The following is a 24,453-nucleotide window of genomic DNA, read 5'->3' on the forward strand; positions in this document are numbered from 1 at the left end:
CCAAGGTCTGTTTCGAGGCCTGAAGTATCTCTGATGGAACTTTGTAACCAATCCCATCCCACACAAACACATCTGGCGTTTTACCCCCTAAGAGCACTGATGGAGGCCTTCACACAAAGCCATTCCCATCAGCAGCCGTGGGGACATAAACAGGGGCAGGGGATCAATGTTGTGTGATAGTACCACTGCGGCTATCAGAGACTGAAACAAATTCAGACAGACCCATCTGCATTAATGTTTCACCTCCTTGTTACTCAGCAAAAAAGATGACTTTTATCAGAATTTATCAGGGTTAGGGTGCATACAACTGTCACAGTTATCCCATTCTAGATGATCATTATCAAATATCTTCGTTTTCTCATCTACGCTGCGCTGGCTGAAATAGTGATGTGTGGGCATTCTAAATCTGCTTTACGTGACACTGATCTTTCCTACCAATATGACTGTATATGCTTGCATGTCCACACCAAATGTCTGATCTTGTCAAAAATCTGGATGCCCCTCAGTTATCACTGGTACAGAATTTGCTATATGTTATGAAAAGACAGTAGCAATTTAGACATTCTAATAAAACATCCCTTCACAGGTAGAAGGGCCACAAATGTGTTCTAGGTTAGAATCAGAAAAACAAGGTACTTATGATGCTGAACAGAGCCCCATCCCACTCTGCAATCCTAACACTCCCAGGCTAACATCAAGCATCATTTGTCATCTCCATCATCCAGGAAGCGTTTGCCATAATGCTCATGGCACGAATATTTATCAGCAAAGTGGGACTATTAACATTTCTGAGTCAGACAAATTAATCGAGATTACAGAGTGAGTCAATGCAGAGCCAGAAATAGCATTCAGAAGTCCTGACTTTCAGACCTGTTCCCTAACCACTACACAGGTTCCTTAAGGCAGCTGAATGACTTAATTCGTGCTTATAAAGTAATTGAATCCTCAGGTGGAAAATGCTATGACAGTAGCTAAGGCGGAGGGACAAAAAGCCACGCGATCATAGAAGAGGAACAGTGGCTGTAAACTTCTGGGGAAGGCCTTTTGTGCAAGAAAAAGGGTTTTCTTATAGAAAGCCAGTCAGTCAATTCAAGTCGAACACATAAGATGCTGCCTGATTATCTCTCAAGAGCTGCCAAACTAATTGCAGTTTTACGCTCACGGCTCCAAGGCGTTTTTTGTCCACCCTCTTCTTCAGTAACATTTTGCCTCCTAGTGGAGGAGACCAATATAGAAGCACCTGCTTTTTCTTGTGAAAGAAAAATAGACGTATTGTTTGCAAAAGGCAGAGGTTGTTAGAATTCAAAGGTAGACCATACTGAAAATCCATGCTGCTTCTTGGCTCTGAGCTGCATCGCACTAGAAAGAAATGCCTGCTGTTTCTATTCCAGCCACTACCGCGACTTCTACCGTTAAGTCCTTTGTCTACAAACCCAAACCTTCCGTACCAGGTTAAATAAGGCATTTGTTGTGAGCGAACAATAGAAACTATTCAAGACACCGGTAGTCATTAACAGCAACCTCGGTCCCAGCGCACCTCTCCCCACCTCAACTCTCTACATCAACAGTTCAACTTGCAACTGCTAATTATGTGGGAAAGGGCAAAAGGAAACACCTCCTACTGCTCAGTCTAAGTCAGAAGTTATGGCGGGAATGCCAGAGATGAAGAAATGAAGACACGAAATCCAGCGCACAGGAAATTACTGCTTCTAGCTACATCACCCCCATGACCGCCCAATTCCAGAGCAGTAACAACAGATCAGCCTTCCAACAGGCAGCAGCCTCTCCCCAGGAGGACAAAGCTGCGTTTCTGCTCATCAACATCAGCGTTTCCAAGGTAAGCTGACAAAAAGATAAATATATTTAGATTTGGGACAACTGAGTGGAAGCTACAGCCCTGCCCCAACAGAACACTGAGCACAGAGTAGGATGCTGCCAACATGTTTGATGGCATTAGCTTCTCCTCACCAGGAAAGCAGCAAAGGGACTTCAGCCACAGAGCTTGACTGCACCTCAACCCTGTACCAGTCAGATAACAACAGGCTGCATGTTATTTGCTGGCAGTATCGCTGTGGTCTGAAGTATGGTTGCCATTCCGCACATATTAACCACCTAAGTGGCAGCTGTAGGTAATCTGCTGCATCAAAGCCTTCGAGACAGACTCTAGGGAGGGGTTTGGTTCAGTATTTAAGGGCTGAGAACTGAACAGCAGCACTGGTTGTACTGGGAACTGAGGGAGAGCAGGAGAACGGAGCAGCTGCTTTCCTCCAAGTGTAACGGAGGAGGGCAGGACTGCCTTAACACCCACCCACCCCGTCTGGCAAGCTCTCCAGGCTAAGGCCCAGAAATAACACAGCACCTAGCAAGAGGGGCACTACTCAACATGCAGCAAGAAGGATGTGCAATTTCAAAAACCTGTAAGTAGAGAGAAGGGATGGGAAGAAAGATAAAAAGCAACCTGACAAGATGTATTCTATGCATACTTTTATTAATAAAATATAAGATTTACAGCATATGTCAATGGACAGTGTTTTAGAGAAGTATCTATTGGACAGCATGACACCAAAGTCAGTAGCTGGTTTTGTTGAGGATAGGTTAAACCTCAAGCGACAGGCCAGAGATCACCGCTACTGCTGAAAACAAGGATTTCCCAAGACTAGCCTTAAAACTCCTGAAACCAACAAGCACAGCTGAGGTCCAAGAGGCAGTTCTGCTTGAGTGTAGTATTGCTAGAAGGCTGCACTTCCATCTACGAGAAACTACGTGTTCAGTTCTGTCTTTGCATCCCCACTGCCGTCTGTGCAGCTTTTCATGTATTCAGTGCATCGCTCAGGATATACAGATACACAAGTAAAAGCAGCAATCTTGCTCTTGCAAACCTCGATATTCCCAAAATAACAATTAAACCTTTGCGAAAACGGAGATGAATTTTTACCAGCTCTGTTGCTGAAGTAGTGCCTGATTTCCTCTTTGCTCTCATGATAAGGTAATGAACAAATGTTGGGCCTGATCCCGTGAAACACCTCCTATGGACGACAACCAACAGGTTTCTTCAACTGCTAGCAAGTATTTTTCGCCCTCTGGAAAACAGCTGCTGTTCCTGGGGCAGTTACTCTTTGTGGAAAGAAAAAAAACAAGGCTAACAGGTGAAATATGTAAAATCCTTACAAAGGCTCATGGTCAGGCATGCATGTTACAAGACAAATACTGTATTGAAGAGAACCGGATCTAATATTACAATCTTTACATTTTCAAACCTCTGCACAAGGACTTAAACTAAAGTATGGTTGCAAGTGCAGTCTTGTTAACAATCTCTAACTCAGCCATAATTTTACAGCAGAAACAGTATCTTAGTTGATCAAATAATAGAGGCGTTATCATAACCATCTATAACTAAGCCTTAGAAATAAGTTAAATCTAGATAACTGAAACGTGAAAGTCCTCCAAGTCCAGGTGAGTTCACTACGACTTTAAGCTTCATTCTGAACGCCTCCCTGAAGGAAGAGCAAACCTAAAAGCACAATTAGCAAAAATATCCGGAGGTAAAAACTCATGAGCCTTATAAAGCATCAGTATCTAGTTCATCTTTGGATAAGCCTTATTTGCTGAAGAGTTTAAATCTCTCAAATAGCTATGAACACTTATTTCATGCAGCTTCTGTACTCCACATATTTTCTGATCATTGCACCATTTCACATTTCTGTAAGTGCAATAACATTGCAAAGCCAAAAGCCAGAAGAAACACTTGCATGGTAAAACTACATTTCCACTCGGTTACTGATAGCAATAAAATACAGAAAATAGAGCATCTCAGAATGCAGTGTAGTAGTTACCTATGTCATCACTTGTTATTTTGAGCTACATAACATCATACTGCTAGACAAGAATTCAAACAACTCGTTAAAAAACCACAGGGGACTCTGTACTCTAAACAAGGCATTGAAGGTATCGTATCCTAAAACAAGGCATTAAAGAAACCAGGGCGAAACGAAGCATCAGAAGTGAGTCCCGTAGTGTAGATCTTAAACCTGCAAATTCTGCTCCTGCTCCAGCTTCAGCAATAGTTTAAGAAAAAAGAGCTTTTAAGGATACTGGAACAGCCCTGGTCTGCTCAGACAACGGCAAAATCCGACAGGAGCTCATGACTTCGAAATGAAAGTGGGTGACATCCTAAGGCTGGTATTATTGTCATTCATGAATGAATGCAGATACTTGTGAAATCCCTCCCTCTCTTCATTCCCATTAAAAATAATTAATACTGGTTAAAATCATTACAAAAAACATCATTTATTTTCATGCATCTAAGGTAAAACACAGAGTATTTGTATAAAGAGGTAGATTAAAAAAAGAAAACAGATTCTCCATTCTTTGTCACTTTTATTCAGTAGTTTTTTTTTTTCTCCTTATTTTCTCTCTTTTTCTTGGTGCCAGACACGGCAAGGAGTGATTACAGTCAACTGTTCATTAAAACATTTGTTGCAACACAGACCCCCTTTACCACTGACCCCAAACGGACCCATCTCATGTGCTTTATTTGTGTTTTTTGTTTCTTTTCCTCTATACACCACCACCAGGGCGAGGTGGAGGGGGATGAAAGGGAAAGGGGGAGTCCAGGAAGCCAGAAGGAGGAATGCTACAAGCCACAGCAAGAATGAGCTGTATTTAATAAAAAAAAGGGGCCACAAATGATACAGTAATGAGGTTACACAATTAAATCCCATAGCATGATTGAAGGCTTTCCCTGTGTTTGACGTCATCACAATGGAAGGCATAAAAAGTGGAGTAAACCGATGTTGATACAGTCCAATCTAGTCCATTAGGCAAGATGGTGCAAGTAGTCATTTAAATTAAAAAGTGCCCTATCCTCACCTAAATGGCTAGCAGACATGGAGAGCTCCGTGACACGTCAGCAGAGCTTTCTCCATGTAGCTATAAAAGTGTGTTGTCATATGGCACATTTTAAACACTGGAAAGGGGTGCCATAATGGACCTCTCATTCTCTCTCGTTTACAGGTACAAATGCTAGATTCAACTATTTCAACTATGCAGGAAGTGGACTCTTCAGTTAGGAATGCCAACCCTAATTCATTTTGTCTTGAAATATATACAAGTTGTTTGTAGTAGCTACAGCAATGATGTTTTCCTTGGGATGCCAGGCCGTGTGTAGAATCTTCTTGTTGAAGTCTAAGCTGTCAACACTGATTTCATCCTTCTTTCTCTTACCGCTCGCACACACTTTGCGTGGCTTCAGAACCGTGCGGGGTTTGTTGTTCTCCCGAGACGCCTCCAAGGTGACGTCGCGTTTTGTGTTTCTGTCAAACATCCTGAAGAAGTTGTTGTAAGATCCTGTCATGACGATGCTGCAGAGAAGGTGGGGGAAAGGAGGAAAAGTTCAACTGAAAATCATCCCAACTCTACACCTGTTCAACTACGGCAGTTCCAACAATCCAGTGCTACGGGATCAGCTGATTAACAGCTAACACACGTATCTCAGAGTCCATTCATCTCAAACACCTCTCAGGCTTCAGGCTGTCTGCTTGTTTCGGTAACAACCTGGAAAAGCCTGGCATACAGAGAAGCATCCAACTTACCTGTCGGATCCGTTCCAGCAGCATTCAAATTTGTCAAAAATGCAATCGTTTTCATACAGTGAACAAAGTTTACTTCTGAGGTATTCATGCACCTGGGAAAGAGTTGAAACAGTTAATATTGAGCATGACAAACCAGTAAAATAACCTCTGGAACAGCGTCTGGCAAACCTGGCTGCTTCCCAGAAGCCCTGTTTTGGTGACCCATCACCTCCCTGCGGATGATGAAGAGGAGCCCTTCAACAGTTTTTCTTATAAAACAGCTTGGAAATCCAGCAAGTGTCAGTGCTAGCTGGAAACCTTTCCTACAAAGCAAAGGTTTTACCTCCATGTCCTCAGGAGGTAACAGGACACCGCGAAATCAACTGAAGACTAAAAGAGACGAGCTATCTCACAGCTGGACATTTCCCTTCCTGCACTGCCACTGTGTAAGAGGGAGATTTCACACCAACACACAGCGTGAGGCCCTGCCATCAGCCTGCAAACAGCAAAGTCCTTAAAGCACGTGTGGCACCCACTCACCTCACAGATGCTGCCTGGCCAGTCACTTACAGACACAGCTAACAGCTGCATCAGGACTAGCAGTAAGACCATCAACGTCCATCAGTGTTTCAACCAAATACCTGGTATGTTTCCACAGGTCTGTTCTCCATATTTAAATCCCAGATCTTCACCGACAGATAATCTCTAGTCATCATGTAACGACCACTATGGCTAAATTTGACATCAGATATGGAAGAGATGATTTCAGAGAAAAACGATCTGTTGCTGGGATCTTCTGGTTCTTCAAACACTGCAAGGAAATAAAGCAGGCATTTCAAGAGGTAAGCTTCTACCTCTCCCAACAGAAATACACCCACTTAGGTGTGGGGCTGTTTTTTAAGCACGAGACGCTCGCCATGTCGTATTTTAACACGGTTCACTGTTTAACAGTTTAATGCATGCTTACTGAGTGCTTACTTTCATCTAGCAGCAAGATACCACAGCCCACAAGCGATAAACACTGCAGGTCAGAACTTACATTTTGAATGCCTGTCACAGAGGGCAGATGCTCTCATGTCACAGAGACGAATCGTTCCTTTACTGCTGCTGTATACAAACGTATTACAGCTGTTTGGGTGGAACTCCGCAGCTGTTATCACCTCTGTCAGCTCTTCCATGTTGGCAGGCTTAATATCTACAATATCTAAACCATTTTGTTAAGGAATTTCCTCCAGTTTCCACAACGTATTTTTCAGTTTAAAGGTATTCAACAATTCATCAAAACACATCTGAAACAGCCAAGCAGAATTAAAACAAGCCAACAAAAATACAAAAGGAAGACTGTGCTTGAAGTCTGGAAGCAGAGCAACACTTTGGAGCCAAAGCCATGCTACACAAACACGTCTCATGAAATAAAAGCCTTTTTTTATACATATGCCATACAAAACAATGCAAAAAAGATACTAAAACTTCTGTCTGTAATTTCTAGGTGCCACAAATTAATCCGCAGGTCATCTGCAGATAGGTACGTTTCATAGTCACTATTAATGGAGATGGAATTGATGTGATACGTGTGAGCATTGGCAAATATTCTTCGTGGACTAGCTTCAACCATGAGGTCCATGGGCCTGAATACTGGCACCTGCAAAACACACAGCAGTGCAAGTTCAAATGCAGATGCACTGCAGTAGCAGCACAGCCCTTCAGCGCACCGAAGCTCGCTACGTTATCTAACTAACTGCGCCTGCAGAACAGCAGGCACAGAAACAGAGCTCCAGCAGAGACACCCAGAGCCTCACAGAGGAGCGGCGCCCACGAGCTCAGGAAAGACGAGCTCTGCACCGCGCGCCCAGCGCCCGCAGGGGGAAACCCATGCAGGACAGCACTCACCCGTAGTGTTGTGACTGTAGTAGGATCCCTGTACCGCCCATCTTCCTCCTTCAGGTTGTAGCCCTCTGGTCTCTTGTCCCTTTCACTGATTTTCCATAACTTTATTGTTTTATCTGAAATTAAAGAGCCACGGCTGCGAATCAAAGCTCAGTAATGACGTCAGCCTTCACAGCTGATGCTCTTTAACACAAAGCCTTCAAACAAGACCAAAAGGACAGAACTACTTGGAGATAAGGAATTCATTTAGATATAAATTATGCTTCGTCTCAAAATTACACAAAGAAAAAAGACAGGATAAGCAGCATTAAAAAGACCTCCTCCACAGTTTGTTCTTTTCAGAAAGTTACAGCAAGTTTTTTTTGATTGCCACGAGTGACAAACGAAGTACTCCCACAGTTCTACACACCCCAACAGCCAGCCCATGCAACAACAGGTCATGCAGGATTAATATTAAGCCATCACTTACCGTTTGTAGACAATAAAAATTGAGCAGCATTTTTCTGGGGTAACCACCTAATTTTGTTGATCTTCTCTTCAATTTCTAAACTTTTCAAGTAGTCAAACTCTGGTTCATGGCTTTGAAAGGTACTGTAAACATTGTATTCTCCCCTACTGTGAGACTGGGTTTTGTTCTAAAAAGAGAATTAAACGATCAAGATAGGTATGCAACATACAGAATGCTTCGCAAGGCTGCAGAGAGAAGCCAGAACTCGATATTTATGCAGCAACATTCACAATTAGCACTCTGCTAATTAACACAAGGCTGGATGAGATTTCTACACTCCGCCGCTGCCCGCGTCAGATTTGCTGCAAGGATCCTTTGGTGTAAAGTTCACCTCATTTTAACCAGCCTGCAGATCAGACTGAAGAAGGATCATCTCTACTGCAAGAGCGTCGGTTTTCATCAGATCAGAGACAAGAGCTCCATCGCCCCTCATCGTCAGTTTTCCTACCTTCAGTTTGAGGACATTTCCTCACGAGAAACACAGCCGCCTGGACGGCAAATCCATCAGCTTGTTTGGCACCATTCCCACATCTCACCTCCACAAGCAGCTCTGCTACTCTGCTGAATGATGTCCACATTCCCTGAAGTTTTCAACTGTTTTAAGAAGTTTTTCCTCCCTCCTCATTCTGAAGGAAAAAACCAAAACCTCTCTCACGAATCCATCTTTGCTAATCTGAGTCACAGCTGCCTTTAAGGGCGGTGGGACGGCTTGGAGCACTGAGAAGCCTCCGAACTTGTAGAAATTCCTCACCTTTCTAAAAGCTGCATTTTGGACAGGGCCTTCTAGCTCTAACACTGCACTGCAGGAGTAGAACCTCACGTTTCCTCCAGTGGCTGACAGAACTGGAATCCTTCCTGCTCCACCCCTTTCAAGAGGCTGCACCATCAGATGCCTTTCCTGTGAGATGTTCTCGGCTGCAGACTTCACTTCCCCTGTGCACCTCATGTCCATCCATTCATTTAATCCCTTGACATGTCACTGAAACATGCTTCTCCATAAGATCCCAGCTAGGCCACATTTGTCGTATTCCCTGCAGTGTTTTTTGCCTCACAGCCCTACCTAAAATGGTTGGCAGGAATTCTTAAGTTTTTTCCAGTATGCTCATGGGGGGGGAGAAAGAAAAAATGGCAAAAATGCCTTGGAAGTGGGACTTGGCATGAGAATATTGTACCACACCTCTCAGTTACACTGGCCGTTCCACCCCAGAGAACAGAAGAAACTTTGTTCCAAGTTCCAGTTACACCTAACAAATGAAGCAGGGTCGCTGCATTCAATGGCAACTTCTGAAGTCGACCTACGGAGCGTCAGGAAGCGCAGGCCTCGACTCAGCGACCTTCTCTTCCATTCCACACTCACCACACTGATCCACACTACAGAGCTAGAATACGTAGAATCAGCAATGCGTGAAATCCACCCTTGGGATTTAGAAGCAAGATTGAAACCAACTGATCGTCTCATGGCACTCTTAAAACCAAAACAAGAAGGTGTTGGCCCAAGTGCCTGATGTGAAATTCCAATTTTGGCAATTGCAGGCTGCCTACGCAGATTCCGCCTTCAGTTTCAATCAGATACAGCATTCATTTCCTCTGAGTTATGTAAAGTCACTTGCTTCACTACGCAGAAGGGCTGCCACATTCCAGCCCACAGATGGCAGCAGCTCAGCAATGGGAGAAGTTGCACAAGGCTGGGAAACTCAAGAGCTCCTGCTTTCAGAGGCTGCCTTCCCGTATGCATGGTTTGTGATGCAGCCTGGTGAAAGCTGGTACTTCAGTGCAACCAAAAGACCTAAAGCCAGCCTTGTAGGCAGTTTTGGATACAACCTGCCCTGCCAGTTAGCTGCTTCAGCCTTCACGTACTTTCAAGTAAAAGAATCTGTGAAGTACACGAGCAAGCTAAAACCCCAAGAGTTTGTGCCTGCCTACAAAGCACACAATAAGGAAACCAGGTCTGCATTCATCACGAGCTCTGGCCGAAGTTTAGAGAGGTCGGTCAGCCAGGAGCACCCCACTAGATGGCACCAACTGACCAGAGAGATTCATCCAGTCACTGCACTCCAGCTGCCTGTGTACCTGCAGCAGAAAGCAACTCGCTGGGGAACTGCGGTTTAAACTGCAACTGCATGGAGCGATGAAAGCAGCAGCAGCACGACCTTCCCAGGCAGCCAGATGGCAGAGCGCCTTGCTCCAAGTCCTTCTTCTCTTTCCCTTCAGTAAATTCTCATCAGGTCGACTTCCAACTACAGACTTCAAATCAAACGCTTCATCTCAGCTTTCCCACTTTCAAGGTAAGAGTGGGGACCCTTCCAGGCATCACAGGAGTTGTCACCAGAACTCCAAAAGACCAACGGAACAAACATCAAATGGAAACAAACCCGCACTTCCGCAGTGCGGAGCAGTTCGGTTACGGCTCCCTGTACTGAGAGAGCTTTTGTTGGTTTTGTGTTGGGGTGTTGGTTTCTTTGTTCTCAATTCTCCTTAAAATGTCATCTCTCACATACAAGACATAACTAAGTGGATTCCATTTTTAGCAGGTTTTTCATCTCTGATTTTAGTATTAGCTCAGCTACGCGCTGCATAACCTTGCCAACACAAGATGTGGCTTCAAGCCTGCATCCTAGCATTTCCACACAAAAACAATAAGTAGAGGAAAAATATTTAGTCATCTCCCTTGATAAAAGCAGATTGCTTTGCCAGGTAGATTAATAACAAACCTTATTATTGCTCATATGCAAATACCGACTGCTTATTTGAACATGGTACACTAACTTCCAGTATTAGAGAGATGCCAGAGATTTACTGAGCTGTTTTCTCTGCAAATCAGATAATAACAAATAGATTTTGCAGTATTTGCTGAGAAACAGAAGCAAGTCTGTGCTGGACACTGCTTTCTGACTCAGGTCTCAGAGAAACAGAGTGCTTGTGCAGAAACATCTGAAAGCTGCTTAAGCACACGTGTAAAGAACCAAGCTCACATCCTAAAAGAAGAGATGGAGGAATTCTGTACCTGACGCAGAGATGGGATGCATCAGAGAAAGCATAGCTCACAGTGGGACAAAAAGCTGCAGTCAGTATTTTTACAGCATCAAACCAGAAGTAAACGCATTGAGTGCAGCAACCCATGCTGTTTATATTCAGAAAGAATGCAGACCCACCCACAAAAACCTTCTGAGGGGAAAACATTTGATAAGTACTGTTTATAAGATCAACTAGGAGTCAAACTAAAGTCTGCTTTCCTTCCACGCTTCCCATGGCTGCACTTTAAGTCATACCCTGAACGTTCTGCATAAAAGAGAGCAGCTGGTCAGTTCAGCAGCTAACTTCAGATGTGAACAAAATTACTGCAGACACGGGAAAAATACCTCCAGTTCCACAGCAGCACGAGGGATGCAGCAAACAGTTTAAAGGAGAATTCCCTCTGGCACTAAGACTTGCATGAGATACACTTTAACTGGCACAAAATCCTAGATCTCGGTAAGAAATGAGTGTTGACAGAACCTTCAACTATTTTACCTGACTGATATCAAAACAGAAGGTCAACAGCTACAAATACATTTAAGGGCAACTTTTATTTCCCCAACTACAGTGAAATCTGAAATAACAACCACAGCCAAGCAGGGCACCGTAAGGCTACGAATTTCAGCCTCCCCAGGGTCTTCGCGCATCCTCCCCTTCCTTTTAAACCACGTCTGAACTACAGCTGAAGGCCACAATCCTGAAATTCAACTCGTTGCTAACACTGTCACAGCTTTCAGTAATTAAATTCCATTATCTTCTCATCATTCATTACACAAACACTGCCCATGGAGCACGCTGTAACAGCACACACCTTTCCTTTAAAAAGAGCAAATGGAAACAGAGGTAAACGTTACATCTGCTTTAACTGAGCACTCACCTCCTGCTCCTGTTGAAAGATGACGACTCGCCCTCCTTTGTCTCCTGTTGCTAACAGCTCTCCAGAATGGTTAAATTCTACCGTAGAAATTATATCCGCTGCGTAGGGAAAACAAAGGCACAGGTTAATCGTGCCTCTGCGCACCAAACGGCGAAGAAAGCTGTGAGTGTAGGTAAAAAACAACAGCAGCCCACGTGAATAAAGCAACTGAAGTATGAAATACAACGAGGAGCTCCTCAAAATGCACAGAAGCTATTTGGAGAGGTTCTACATTCGAAACCAGATCAGTGAGAGTTCAGGATTTACGCAGTTACTTCTCAGAGCTGCTTTTCTGTTAGGAAAGTAATGTAAGCATAGAAACAGATTTTCAGTACGCTGCAACACCAGTGAGAACCTGTGGCAATGCCTGCATTGCTACATCTCCTCCACTCCCACCAAGGGACACAAGCAGCACCCATCGCACCGCCCAGCTGCCTTTGACGGAGCACCGCACACTTCAGAGAGCCCAGGGAAAAGCTGCCAGGTGGGGGCAGCCGGAGCTGGGCAGGTAAGGAACGCAAGGATGAGGGACAAACAGCCAGAGTGGGATCCACGTTGAACACGAGGACTCAAAAACCCGAATGCTTCTTCCGGATGAGCAAGCTCCACATTACCACCTATTTTTACGTAGAGTGCTAAAATTAAATGGCAGATATACGTGGACAAAAGAAGTGGTATCTAACATTGAGTTCATCTGTTTGTGAAGCAGGAAGACTGAAGGGTTAAGGACAACCTTCCAGCTCAAGCACAACTCCAGCTCTCAAACACCCCACAGTACTTTCCAGAGCTAAAACCAGAACCCAGGCCATCTTTTGAACAACATCAGACTGCCGTTGCACTGCATTAAACTACTTAAATCCAGCTTTCTGCAGAAGGAGGTACCCCAGGCTTTTCACATGTGTGATTGAGGCTGCTGCACATCCATGCCAGTCCAGGGCAGACGAGCAATGTCCATCTTCCCTACTGGTCAGTTTCTTCATTCCGTGTCTTAGAGTTAAAAAAATCTGCTCTACAAACTGCAAGCTGCTGCTAAACATCAGCTCACAGCTCTTAAGGCAGCACGTTGAGGAAGTGAAACACGTAAGATTTTCCTCTTATTTAATAACAAAATGAAACTTACATCATTCTCCAGCTGCCTTAAGCACACGGGCGGTGGCCTCTGAGGACATCAGCAACCTGCTCTTTAGTAACTGCATTACACAGCAGCTCCAAGCACCCTGCGTATCTGGGAGCTGCACAACAAACAGCCCAGACAAGCAGGCCAAACCCTGCTGCAAAATCCTCCAAGGTAAAAGATGCAGAGTCAGAAGCTTGGCACGAAGCTCAGCTGTGTTTGCTAACACACAGCAGCATGCCACATCACAAAGCACCAACAGGAGCCTGTCTTCACTGCCAGTTGTGTGGCACTGCGGAAGCAAACAGGCTGAACTTTCTCAAGAGCACTGTGTTAAGAACACAGATGTGACACAAACCTGTGTGCAGGTGAACTGAGACCCCCATCACTCACGGTGTAAAACCTTGACCTGAGCGCACTTTGTTTTCTGCCTACTGCACTCATTCACATACTTGTGAACAAGAAGTGCTTTCTCATGTCTGTAGGACAGCACTTAAATGAAGACGTGCCATTCAGCATCTTCCATTCACATCTGGACAGCATGCAGAAAAATGCAAACCAACCAAACTTTGACTGTACCACACAATGCAAACCTTGACAGGGGGAGACCCCAAGGGCATCAGTTACAGAAAAATAACTCCTCTTAATACGGAGGAGTCTACAAACAATGACCATTCTGAAAAGCGTTCAGAAACAACACCGCCAGTCTTCAAACTGATAATCCAGCACATCATCATCAGATTTAAGCATGCACATGGAAAGAGAACAAAAATTGTCTTTGAAATCCAGCATACACATCTAAGAACATATTAACCAGTTCTCTTTCGATGCAACTTACCAGAAAGTTTCGTAAGGTCAAAAGCCTGAAGTTTGAAAGCCTTACAATCTATAGCAAGAACAGCCTGAAAGTTTAAATGCACCTTTTGCATTTATTTTAAGATCATCCCAGCCTGAGATCAGCAATCTGCAAGTCGATGCAACTCCTGCTGTCTGTTCCTCTGCTCATGAGCCTCCAGCAGCAAACTTGCAATGCTCGCATCCCCTGCCCTCCAAAAGCAGGCGTGACATGACTCCCGTGATCAGTTCTATGCAGAAGATATTTGCAAGCACGTGGACCAAACATAGTCTTTAATTCAGAAAAAATGCATTCCTTTTATCAGCAATTGCAAGAGGAAAAGTAATTTTCTACGCTCAAGATACATCTACAGAATTCTGTGCGCCTTTACTGCAAGCTTGGGCTGCTCCAAGGACACAGCAAACGTGCCAAGGAAGGAGGCAGAAGGTGCCTCACAGCAGCCCCAAGCAGGGCTCAGATGCACATTAATCCAAAGTCAGCGCTGAAGAGCAAAGCGACCAACCATGCATTTTAAATCCAGTAACTCACCGTTACGACTATCGTATTGCCATACCTTGCTCAAAGACAGAGACAGACATCAAGACACTGGTGTTGAACTGGGTGGATTTAAGAGTGTTTGAGAATTGACAGGGGAAGCATTTCATCTTCCGCAGCGCACCGATTCGCCTGTGTATTTTCATCTGTATTAACACCCTCGCTGCCAGATAAAACCGATGTCATCCCCTGCTTTGCAAACAGTAACTGTAATTCCCGTGGCAGTTACGTGAGGGGCTGCTTTAAGTCTTTCGATGCTGCACCGGGCAGAGCACGAACAGATCCCCGCCTGCTCCCTGCTGCGACGCTGTTTTTGTTGCTGTCTCTAGGTGGGAGTCGTGCAAACACAGAGCGCTGCTCTCACACCATCCCCACACCAACAGCTCCAAGGGGAAACAGCCGAGGGCGCAGCAGCATCGGCGCCCTGCACCAACACCAATGGCTTCTGAAAATAGATGCGTTCTATGTTTACTGCCGATGTCACCTGAACGCCCTCCCTTCAAACACCAGACTGTCAAAGAGAAGAAACCACTGAACCCTTATCTGATAACCACATCCCACAGCTCCTCAGCACACTATGCTACGAGACTTCCACGGAGTTACCAGCACACACGCAGTACCCAAAGCCCAAGGGGTGCTTCTCCTCCCCCCAGGCATCCTAAGACATCTCTGACACCAGGATGAAGGATGACAATTTCAACTGCTGCAATTTTGGAATGCTACAGCACACCACCAAGCACACGGATGAAGACACCTCTCTAACAAGACCAAGAAGCAGGACAGAAGTACCTTCGCTCCACAGCGCTCCTCCAAACCTGCACTGAGTTTATTGGCTTGCGCAACGCAGGACAGACAGCTCAGGGCTCATAACTGCATCAGCGCATGGATGAACACAGCTCTCACTGGCCCCACTTCACACTCTCAATACCACTGCAGAGCATTAAATACTTCAAAATAATGGCTTTCATTCACACGAAAGCAAAGGAAGAATACACACAGCCCAAAGTCCATTTACTACTGCCATGGCACATACACTGCCAATAGAAAAGGCTGTGCAGTGCTGACTGAAATGCTACAAACCCCACATAGAACCACTGTGCAGGTCAATTCCTGCCTCCAAGAAGCAAACCACACTACTGCCAAACTCAGCCAGCTTAAGCATGCTACAGAAGTGCAAGAAGGCTCCTGGTCCGTCACCTAGCATCACACAGCAGCAGGACAGAGTCTGCTTTCTCAGGAGTGCTCAAAGCCTGATGTTTTTCCCTGATGCAGCACCTACAAGCTGATTTCCTGCAGCTGCTTCCAAAGTTACTTTTCTTCCGCACATCACCTTTATTTTTACAGCCAGCTCTAAGCTTTTTATGGACGGCATCATCTTCACTTGAAGTGTTCCAATAAAACTGTAAGTACCACGAGGCGCAGACAACACTTCTTGTCTCAGGAGGAGCAGCTTCACGGGTTTTCCTTCAGAGATGTGGAGACAAGAACCTGAAGCTCTCCAGCTTGCCTGGAACCAAAGGAGCCTGAACAAGGTGTTCGTGGGAGAAGCAGAGAAGACATCTCCAAGTTCTAGTAATGGTTAAACTAAGTGTTCACAACTCATTGTGCCAAAGGGAGCCATGCCAGAAGCCCCCAAGCAGTTCTTACCAGCAGCAGACACCTCTTGCTATGTTATTCTTGAGAAGAAAACAGCCAAAATACCAGCCTGATTTGTTCCCCAGGGGATGACAGCAATTGTGAGTTCAGAATTTTTACTTGATATTCGTTACACCAACTCCTGCTATTCTGGGCAGCTCTCCTTACAAGAAAATGACAGGAATGAATGCCTAGTGCTGTAACACATGAATTCAGAGGCAGCTGCAGGACACTGTGGCTGGGTAAACAGAAGCAGATAAAGAGGCCCAAAAACTGACTAAAATAAGGCCAACATGGGACAAGAACAGAACTGAAATCCTGCACAGCATCAAAAGGTGGGAGCCAAGGCTGCCTTCATCTCAAGCCAGAAAGTCCTCCTGTTTAAAAAATGCTTTCAAGTGGGACAACTTTGTGCCATTACCAAGGCACAGCACCCTCCAATTCTTAAGAAACGCCCCCTTTCAGAACTGTTTTGTTACCATACTTCATTCTGCTAGGAGATGTATCTGCAGCTTGAAGCACAAAGCTGCATTTGTGTCATAAAACTCTCACAAATTTCGCTCTGCTTGCAGCCCCTTCGTGGGCCAAAGCTGAACCAGTTCTGAAGAGCCAAAGAGAAACTGCTCAGTCTGGGTTTGAGAAGTAAAAGGTCCTTAAACTCCCAAATAACCCGACTTCAAGACCCAGCACAGAAAGGTGGGGCTGTCAGACACAATTCAGACGATTTGAAAACTGAAGCTTATGAAAGATGACCAGTTTAAATGAAAATAGGCAGAACACGTCGTTCTAAAATTGGTGAAGAAATGCATCTGACATCAGAAATGCTGCTTCTTCCCTCCGCTTTAAAGGAGAGCAATGTTTGCCAGCAGCAGCTCCGTGACAGACCAAAAACCACCCTCATGCTTCAGGGCCCCTCCATGCTTTTCAATGAGGGAAGCTGAATGCTGAATAAGAAGCACAGATTCAAAACTATGAGCAAACTTTCTTTTTTTTGGCTGACGTTTTTCCACTGTTGACAAGGCAGTGAAACAGCTTCATCAATTCAAACAAGCAAAAGATGCTTTAAGCCAATGATTCGGTTTCCAGAAAGCCCATTGTGAGCCTGAAAAACAATCCTGTATAAGAATTTGTTTCCAATAATAGAATAAAAGCTATTTTATTAGTAAGAAGAGGCTATCTATTTTAATGTACCATGAACTTTTTATAAACTCTGCTTATGGAGCATGCTTGGTAGGCAAAACGTGTCACCTACTCTGCAGCAGCAAGTCAATCACAGCAGCCAACAAAGAGCCTCTTTATTCCAGCAGACCTGGAAGGTCTCTGTGCAAGTTTCTGGAATCACGTTGATCTGCTGCCCCAGCAGCAAATCGGGCTGTTTACACAAGTGGAGCGACCTCCTGATGTTTCCAAGTACTGAACAAAGAACTGGAGTATTGAAATGCATTTTGCTGCTCCCTCATTGTTTTTACACCTTCCCAGCGGCTCCCAGCTCTGCTCTGGGAATTTTCCACAGGAGCAACTGAAACATCCCAGCTGCAGCGCAGAGCAGAGCGCTTACAGGTTGTAATTCTGCCCTACAGGCTAAAAAGACACTTGCTGACCAGATGTGCAGGCCGTGCCCTCGGTTTGCCCGCCTTATGAATCGTCAATCTGTTTTTGGTCCAGCTAAACATCAACCAATCATCCCAAGGACACTTCAGAAACCACCTGGAATGGGAACGCTTCAAGAAAGCCACTTTCAGGATTACTACTAAAATCCAAGGAAGCCCAAGCAGTCTCCAACTGAGGAGGCAGAACAGGAATGGAAAAGCACAATGAGGTACAAAGACATCATAATATACTGAACTCAACAAACTGCAGTGTGCCCGTCCTTCCCAGCTTAGCTCCAGAGATGAAGTCAGCATGCCCAAAAGTGAGCAGGAGCATCCGCACAGAACTCGCACGCCTTCGGTGTCTGGAAATAACTTGTGGATGGTTTGGCACCTTCCAACCAAGGGTTATTTATCATGCTTATCGAGAGTTCTAATTTATTGCCTGTTAGGTATCTGAAGCTGGACAATAAAGTGTTAATCTCAAAGCGAATGAGAAAGCTGTGTAACAAGACCAAAGAGACTGACAGTGCATGGATTTGCAGAGGTCTCCCAACGCACCTCCACACACCAGGAAAAGCAGAGAACCAAATGAGCACTGTTTAGTACTGACAGCATGAAAGAAAACACCCCCTGCATTCCAGCCTCATCCCTAATTTATGTGCGCAGGGGGGAAGGGAGCCCCAGGATTCTGTAAGTTACCATGACCAATTTTACTATTGACTTCATTTCCCTTTTCTCCATTCACTTTCAGGAGTGATTCTCCACACTCATCCCATCTCTCAGAAGTGACCAGGCAACAAAAGCAAAGGCAGCCAGGGGAAGGCATTCCAACTGCCCAAAGCACTTCTCAGGAGTCACCCCACACTGCTTTCTAAAAGATCTTCTCCTTGCTAGGAGAGGGCATTAAAAATATACCATTTCTTGAGAAACACGGGGATGGGATGGGAATATATGCAAGACAGAAGGAAAGAAAGGGGGGCTGTCTTTTGTGGCAGTGCCATGAGGGGCAGCTGGTTACGTGGTCCCTCCTAAGTACCAGCCTGCAATACTGCTGCACACAAAGAACACACAAAGCACCCAAACGCAGAGGGGAGGGGAGTTCCTATGATCCCCAGCTAGCTTTGTGCTGGAGCTGGCCCTACCAGAGTCATACACAAACATGCAGAAGCCAGAGCTGCAGTTCAAGCAACCCAGTTGGTTTTGTTGGCCTCTGAAAGTCTGGGAAACGTACATGCAGGGAAAATGTTCAGAGTATTCTCCAACCCCACAGAGAGCTGCTCGTCCTCCAGGCCACTGTGCTACAAATAACAAGCACATCACTAAAAAGCTTCTTTCCCAATTTCTCCATTTCTTCTCTTTCCAACCATGCCAAACTTTGAAGGAAGAAAAATAAAGCAGTCTGTGTAACAGACAAGTCCCAGTTAATTACAAGTTCAACTTCGGATTTGCAAGCCTGACCTATTTACTCACTGTTCTCACATACCTTACCTTTAACTTTCTACCCAGTTCCCTAAATTAAAGGCTGGACCCCTCCTCATTAAGCAGATGACAGCAATAGGAACTTGAACCTTGTTGGCACTGGTTTGATGTATGGCTAATAGTTCTCCGATAGTTTTACTGAGCTCAACAACCAGAGAGAAAAACAACCCCAGTCCATCTGCTCTGCACAAAGGCAGCTGCTCCTGTCTGCAAAGCAATTGCAGTGACATTAAAATTGCAGAAAACAGAACTGAAATAGAATTAAATCTCAAGTTCTTTTACAGAAGTACAACCTGTGAAATGGAACAATAGCTGAACATACAGGTGAAGCGTTTTAGCGAGGTAACAGCAGAAACAGAACAATCCCTTCCCACCAGCACACAGCGCCTTCCATCCGGGAAGCCACCTCCTCAAGCTCCCCGATTGCTGCTTTCAAACCAACCCTGTTTGAAGGCACTTCACAGAAAGCCCACCAGCGGTCCACAACAACTGAAGCTGAGCAGGGAGCAGCACCCTGAGCGCTTCATTACTTCTGTCTCATCAACACCGCTGCGCCTCACTGGGCTGCTGCTGGCTGTGGCTCAGCACTGCCAAGCTCCCACAGCCCCACTCAGTGCAGGTTCCCCAGCATTTAGCACCCACCTCCTTCACGTCCCACCTCCAGACGAGGCAAGGGCCCAACCAACAGGCCTGCTGCGACTTCCACAGATCACAACACACACCACAGAAAGGCATTACCATCACCTCACACTTTTTTGAATGACCTGCCACACATCTCAGTTACACCAGGCAGCTTTTTGCTCAACCACCTGAACTTCATTTGCTGGAGGCAAGAGGGAGAAGAGGAACAACCCCACCTCCAGAGGGCACAGCCGGCTTTGCAAAACACCACTGAGCTCACAACCAACAGTCAACTGCATTTCTGTCCATCTGTACAGCGAGGTCACACCTCCAGCGACAGCTCCCTAGAAGTGACAAGTTGGTAATGCTGAGACAGAAAGGAAACGTGTTTAAACCTCAGCCCACCAGCTTCCTCCCTGACTAGAGGGAAATTCAATGTCTCCAGCACACACAGCTCCAGGGCCCCTGTGGTGGCACAGGGAAAACAGGACGAAGTCAGAGCAGCCCTGAAAACAGGTGGGATGGATGTGCAACAGCTCAGTGCTTGTCACTGAAAATGACAAAGTTCAATGTTTCATCTCTGTGAAATGAGTTAAAGCGTTCACAGATCAGTACAAGCTTTGGGAAAGAATTTTTAAGCCTTAAATTGATTTAAAAGTTGATCACTATGGACCTGGTGAAGCATCCGCTGTACCACAATTACTGCAACCACTGGACTGCATCTGACCACAGGGGTTTTATTCCTGCTCACCGAGTCTGCAACTGTGTTCTGTAACCCCCTTTATGCACACAGCAGTCACTGTACATTTACAGAGGAAAAAAGCTAGAGGCAAGCAGCTGAGAAGAATCTGAACAGCTGTCCCGAAGCCGTTCCATCTCATTAAAGCACTAAATAGAGTTTGGGGACTGTTTTTTATTTTTTTTTGAAACCCAAATTAGTTTATTAATAAGAACTTCAGAAATTACTGTGAAAATCTTCTAGTAAACTCATAACAGCGGATAGAAGAATGTTCTCTCAACAGAAACAAATGCAAAGCTGTTTGGTTTCCAGGTAGAAACCCATTAACCCTCATCACCCGGATTAATTGCTTTCTATTTTTAGACCTTGAGAAAGGACATTTCTGCAGCTCCCTTCAGAACACGGGCACATCCCACCTTCCCAGAGGTGGAGCAGCACAGTGACCACAGCAGCAGCTTCAGCCGTCGAGGCGCTGCACAGCAGCACAGCTTCCAGGAGCCCAGCCTTCCTGCAGCAGCCGAACGCCGAGCACCAGGGACCACCGAGCTGCAGCCACAGCACACAGCCACGCATTCACCACACATCGGCCCCGAGGCAAACACAACAAAAACACCCGCTGTCACGGCGGCACAGGCTTCAGCACCGCATAGTTAGCAGGCAGGGTCAGACTGCTCCAGCAAGGTGAAAACACAAACTGCGCAGCGAAGGGAGCGCTGGGGGCTGTTTTCAAGTCCTCTGGTGGCTGCCTCACCTCTGCTCAGAGAACGTTCTCTGCACACACCTGAGCCGATCTACCCTGTGATCCACCCTGAAACTGCAGGGAAAGGAAACCTTTCCAGAGCCCTGCACATAAAGAGGAAAGAGGCTCTGAACATTACCCAGTTGTTGCAAAACGGAGAAGCTATCGGGTCAAAACAGAGCCGTTCTTCAATTCAACCAGCTAGACCAGCATGGCAATACCACAAACTCAGTAAAAATGGGCTGCTTAATGCCTAACAGGAATTTCCTACAGTCTCCAAAGGCATCTTCTGTCCTGCAGCTTCAAATACTGTTGCTGGGGATCTTTACAACACTCTCGGAAAGCCTCGTGAGCCTCAAGGCAGTCCAAGAGCTTTGCAAAAAGCCTCAAAGTCCACAACTGAAGAAGGAGCCTGCTCAGGAAGACAGCCGAGACAGTCCCCTCTTCGTGCTGTTTGGTTTTTCCCTTAAACAACATCCTAAAGAATCTACTCAAGTGAGACTCTGTGTTAATTTATGAGCTCAGCAAACATAGTTAGAAAGACCACCATGCACACACGTGCAAAATTTTACTTGGAAAAAAGCTAGAGCACTCGCTCCTAATCCACATGCTTCCCCAAACTCCAGTATTCCTTAAAATATGCCAGGAAGTGCCTATTTGCTTTTCCTATTCACACTAATTCAGGTCTATTGTTGGCTGAAACAAAGGTCTTTCAACCCGCATCACCCGTTCCCAGGACATTTGACACCAGTTTATTAATATCATAAACAGAAGAGCCACAAGTGGCAGAAATCCAGGCCCACTCCTGGTACCAGTCTTAAATAACCTCAGAAAGGCGGGTGAATAAATCCCACCGCTGGTGGAGCTGCAATATTTGTTCACAATTAGGAACAAGCAGTTAAAGGTCACCGTTTCTCCTCGGCCCGTTCTGCACAACACTGCAGAACACGTTCCCAAGAAACTGCTCAGCTCTGCCCACCAGCAGCACTGCCTGCCTTCCAACAAAAAAGTAACCAATGGCAAAAATCAACATTTCAGCATTTTTAAATACCAGCCAGCTGCTTGACGTGAATGCTGCTGTGGGGCTGCCTTCCAAGTCACAAAACCCGGCTGCCGAGAGCTTCCAGCCTGTGAAATTTGCATCTGCTTGGAGGTAAAAAAGGGGAAGAGCCAACGGGGCCTCCTGCCGGGACAGCACAACCCCTCCCACTGAAGGGCTGGGACGACCAGGATGAGCAAACAGTTGCTAATCTGAGTAACATCACTCCCAGAGGCTGTACGTCCCTACACTGAGTTGCTCTCTAATACCATCAGAAAGAATGCTTGGTTGTGAGAAAAAAGAACAGAACAGTGCATCATCTCTGCTTCATACGTAACACCTGTATTTGAAGAAAATCTGAGCACATTGCAACTGGAAAGCTTTTTCCTTCTGAAAGTATCTATTAAATATGATGTCACCTAACATTTTGGATTTGTGGCTCTGGGACGTAGCTTCTCCCAGCATACAACAGTCACACCTCACCCGGAGGAATTAACTGCCCCTGTTAAATGCAGATAAAGCAATCCCAAACAGCACAGAACTCTGACAGCATTACTGACACGATAAATGTTGCTGCCATTACAGCAGCGGCGTCCCCCACACACACAACAGTCTGCAGCAGCCCAGAACGCTCACATAACCAAGTCTTGACTGGTTTACACACACCAAAAACAAGAGGAATAAGCACGTGCTCCTTGGTGCTGCAGCACAGCACTCAAAAGTCTTTTTTAACCCTAAGTGAAACCTGAGCTACAATGCAAGCCCAGTAGAACACAAAGCTCCTGGTTTGCTGGAAGGGAGGAGCTGGCAGTGCTGCTGTTCTCTGCGCCTACGGTGCATCCCTACCACTGAGGAAGCATCTAAAACACTCCTGAAAATGGAGCGATGACTAAGTGGCACAGGAGTACAGGGCCTCCTCCATTTTGAACCTTCTTGCTCCATGCATTCAGTGTCGCAGCTCTGCAGCTTTCCAGCACACACGAGTCCTTTAAAGAAGGTAAGTGGACCAAAGCAGTAACAAACACAGCCCACGCCGGTTACACTGCCAGTACTGAAACCCTATTTAGCTGACAAAATCTACGCAGATTTATGAGATGCTTTCCTGGAAGACGATGACAGAAGGGTTAAGCTATATTTGTATCATGCAGAATTTACAGTTTCTTGTCCTTTATACAACTACAGGCAGATCAGGCATTAGTTAATTACAAGGGAATGAAATTAACCCAAGCAGCAATGATCCTTGTGCGGCTCTGCTGGAAAACCCGCAGCCCCAGAGCTCAGCTATGCATGCAGCTCCTTCAGGATGGATGCTGCTCCAACCAGCACTCCACATTTCTCATGTAGAACAACACTGACGTTCACATTATACCTAATATCAGGATTCCCCAAAATCTTTTAAAAGAATTAGTGTTACTGAAGCTTTATTTTTACTGAGATAAAGATAACATGCTGGCTCTGTAGCCCTTTCCAAGAACAGGCTAATTACTTCTTGTGGCAGAAGTGTTTTACTGTATTGCCAAGCTGTTTTATTTATACTTTCTCCTTCTTTGGGAACTGTTCTCAACATGCCTGGGAGGAACAAAGAATGTTCTCGAAACATCTTACACTCAGAAATACCATCTAGGTCCTAAAAAAGACAGACGTGTCAGCAGCTAAGCTGCTCTGCCCATTAAGTTACGCCCACTCCACAGCACCAAGCCCCCCCTCCTATGGGTACCCAGGCTATTTCCCATCCAAGACCAGGGTGCAACCCCCACGTGCAAGTTTTACACCAAGCACGATTTTGAACATTATGAAAAAACATCATTCAAGAATACGGGAGGCGATGCTTCAAGCACACGTTTCCCAGGCTGTTCACTGCCCCTAGATGAAGGCTTTTTACTAAACACCCATCAGCAGTAACATGGGAAGCTGGAAGCTTCGCATTAAAGGCGGCACTGAAGCTCCCAAGGCCTTCCCAGACTCTCTATGGCTCCACCCTCACTCTGTGCTGACAGCCGATAAACAGGTTTGATAAACAGGACTGAGCGTAAGGCTGCAGAGCACAGATTGCACAAGGGCCGAACGCGCATTCAAGCTCTTTGACTCCTTTTAAATGAGGTTCTCTGCTTGTTAAAATATTCAGTAGCAACAGGCCTAGAGGGACAGCAGCCCTGGGAACCAGGTGAATCACTGAAGTGTTTACTCACCTCTCCAAGCTCAGACGGCT

At 45.6% G+C, this 24,453-nt stretch overlaps 1 protein-coding gene across 7 annotated transcripts in view; it reads right to left on the reverse strand.

The window, feature by feature from the left end:
• Nucleotides 1-2,469: 2,469 nt before the first annotated feature.
• Nucleotides 2,470-24,453, reverse strand: part of PPP2R2A (protein phosphatase 2 regulatory subunit Balpha) — a 38,400-nt gene continuing 16,416 nt past the window's right edge. For all 7 annotated transcript variants that reach the window (XM_052701939.1, XM_052701937.1, XM_052701940.1 and 4 more), the window contains 8 exons: nucleotides 11,858-11,955; nucleotides 7,927-8,092; nucleotides 7,461-7,573; nucleotides 7,035-7,212; nucleotides 6,610-6,774; nucleotides 6,212-6,381; nucleotides 5,592-5,683; nucleotides 2,470-5,360 (listed from right to left, as the gene is read on the reverse strand). In XM_052701939.1, the coding sequence (XP_052557899.1) occupies nucleotides 5,081-5,360; nucleotides 5,592-5,683; nucleotides 6,212-6,381; nucleotides 6,610-6,774; nucleotides 7,035-7,212; nucleotides 7,461-7,573; nucleotides 7,927-8,092; nucleotides 11,858-11,955 (1,262 nt within the window). In that variant the 3' untranslated portion in view covers nucleotides 2,470-5,080. The remainder of the gene's footprint in view (nucleotides 5,361-5,591; nucleotides 5,684-6,211; nucleotides 6,382-6,609; nucleotides 6,775-7,034; nucleotides 7,213-7,460; nucleotides 7,574-7,926; nucleotides 8,093-11,857; nucleotides 11,956-24,453) is intronic.

This window comes from Tympanuchus pallidicinctus, unplaced genomic scaffold (genome assembly GCF_026119805.1).
Source record: "Tympanuchus pallidicinctus isolate F22 unplaced genomic scaffold, pur_lepc_1.0 scaffold42, whole genome shotgun sequence".
Lineage (NCBI taxonomy): Eukaryota > Metazoa > Chordata > Aves > Galliformes > Phasianidae > Tympanuchus > Tympanuchus pallidicinctus.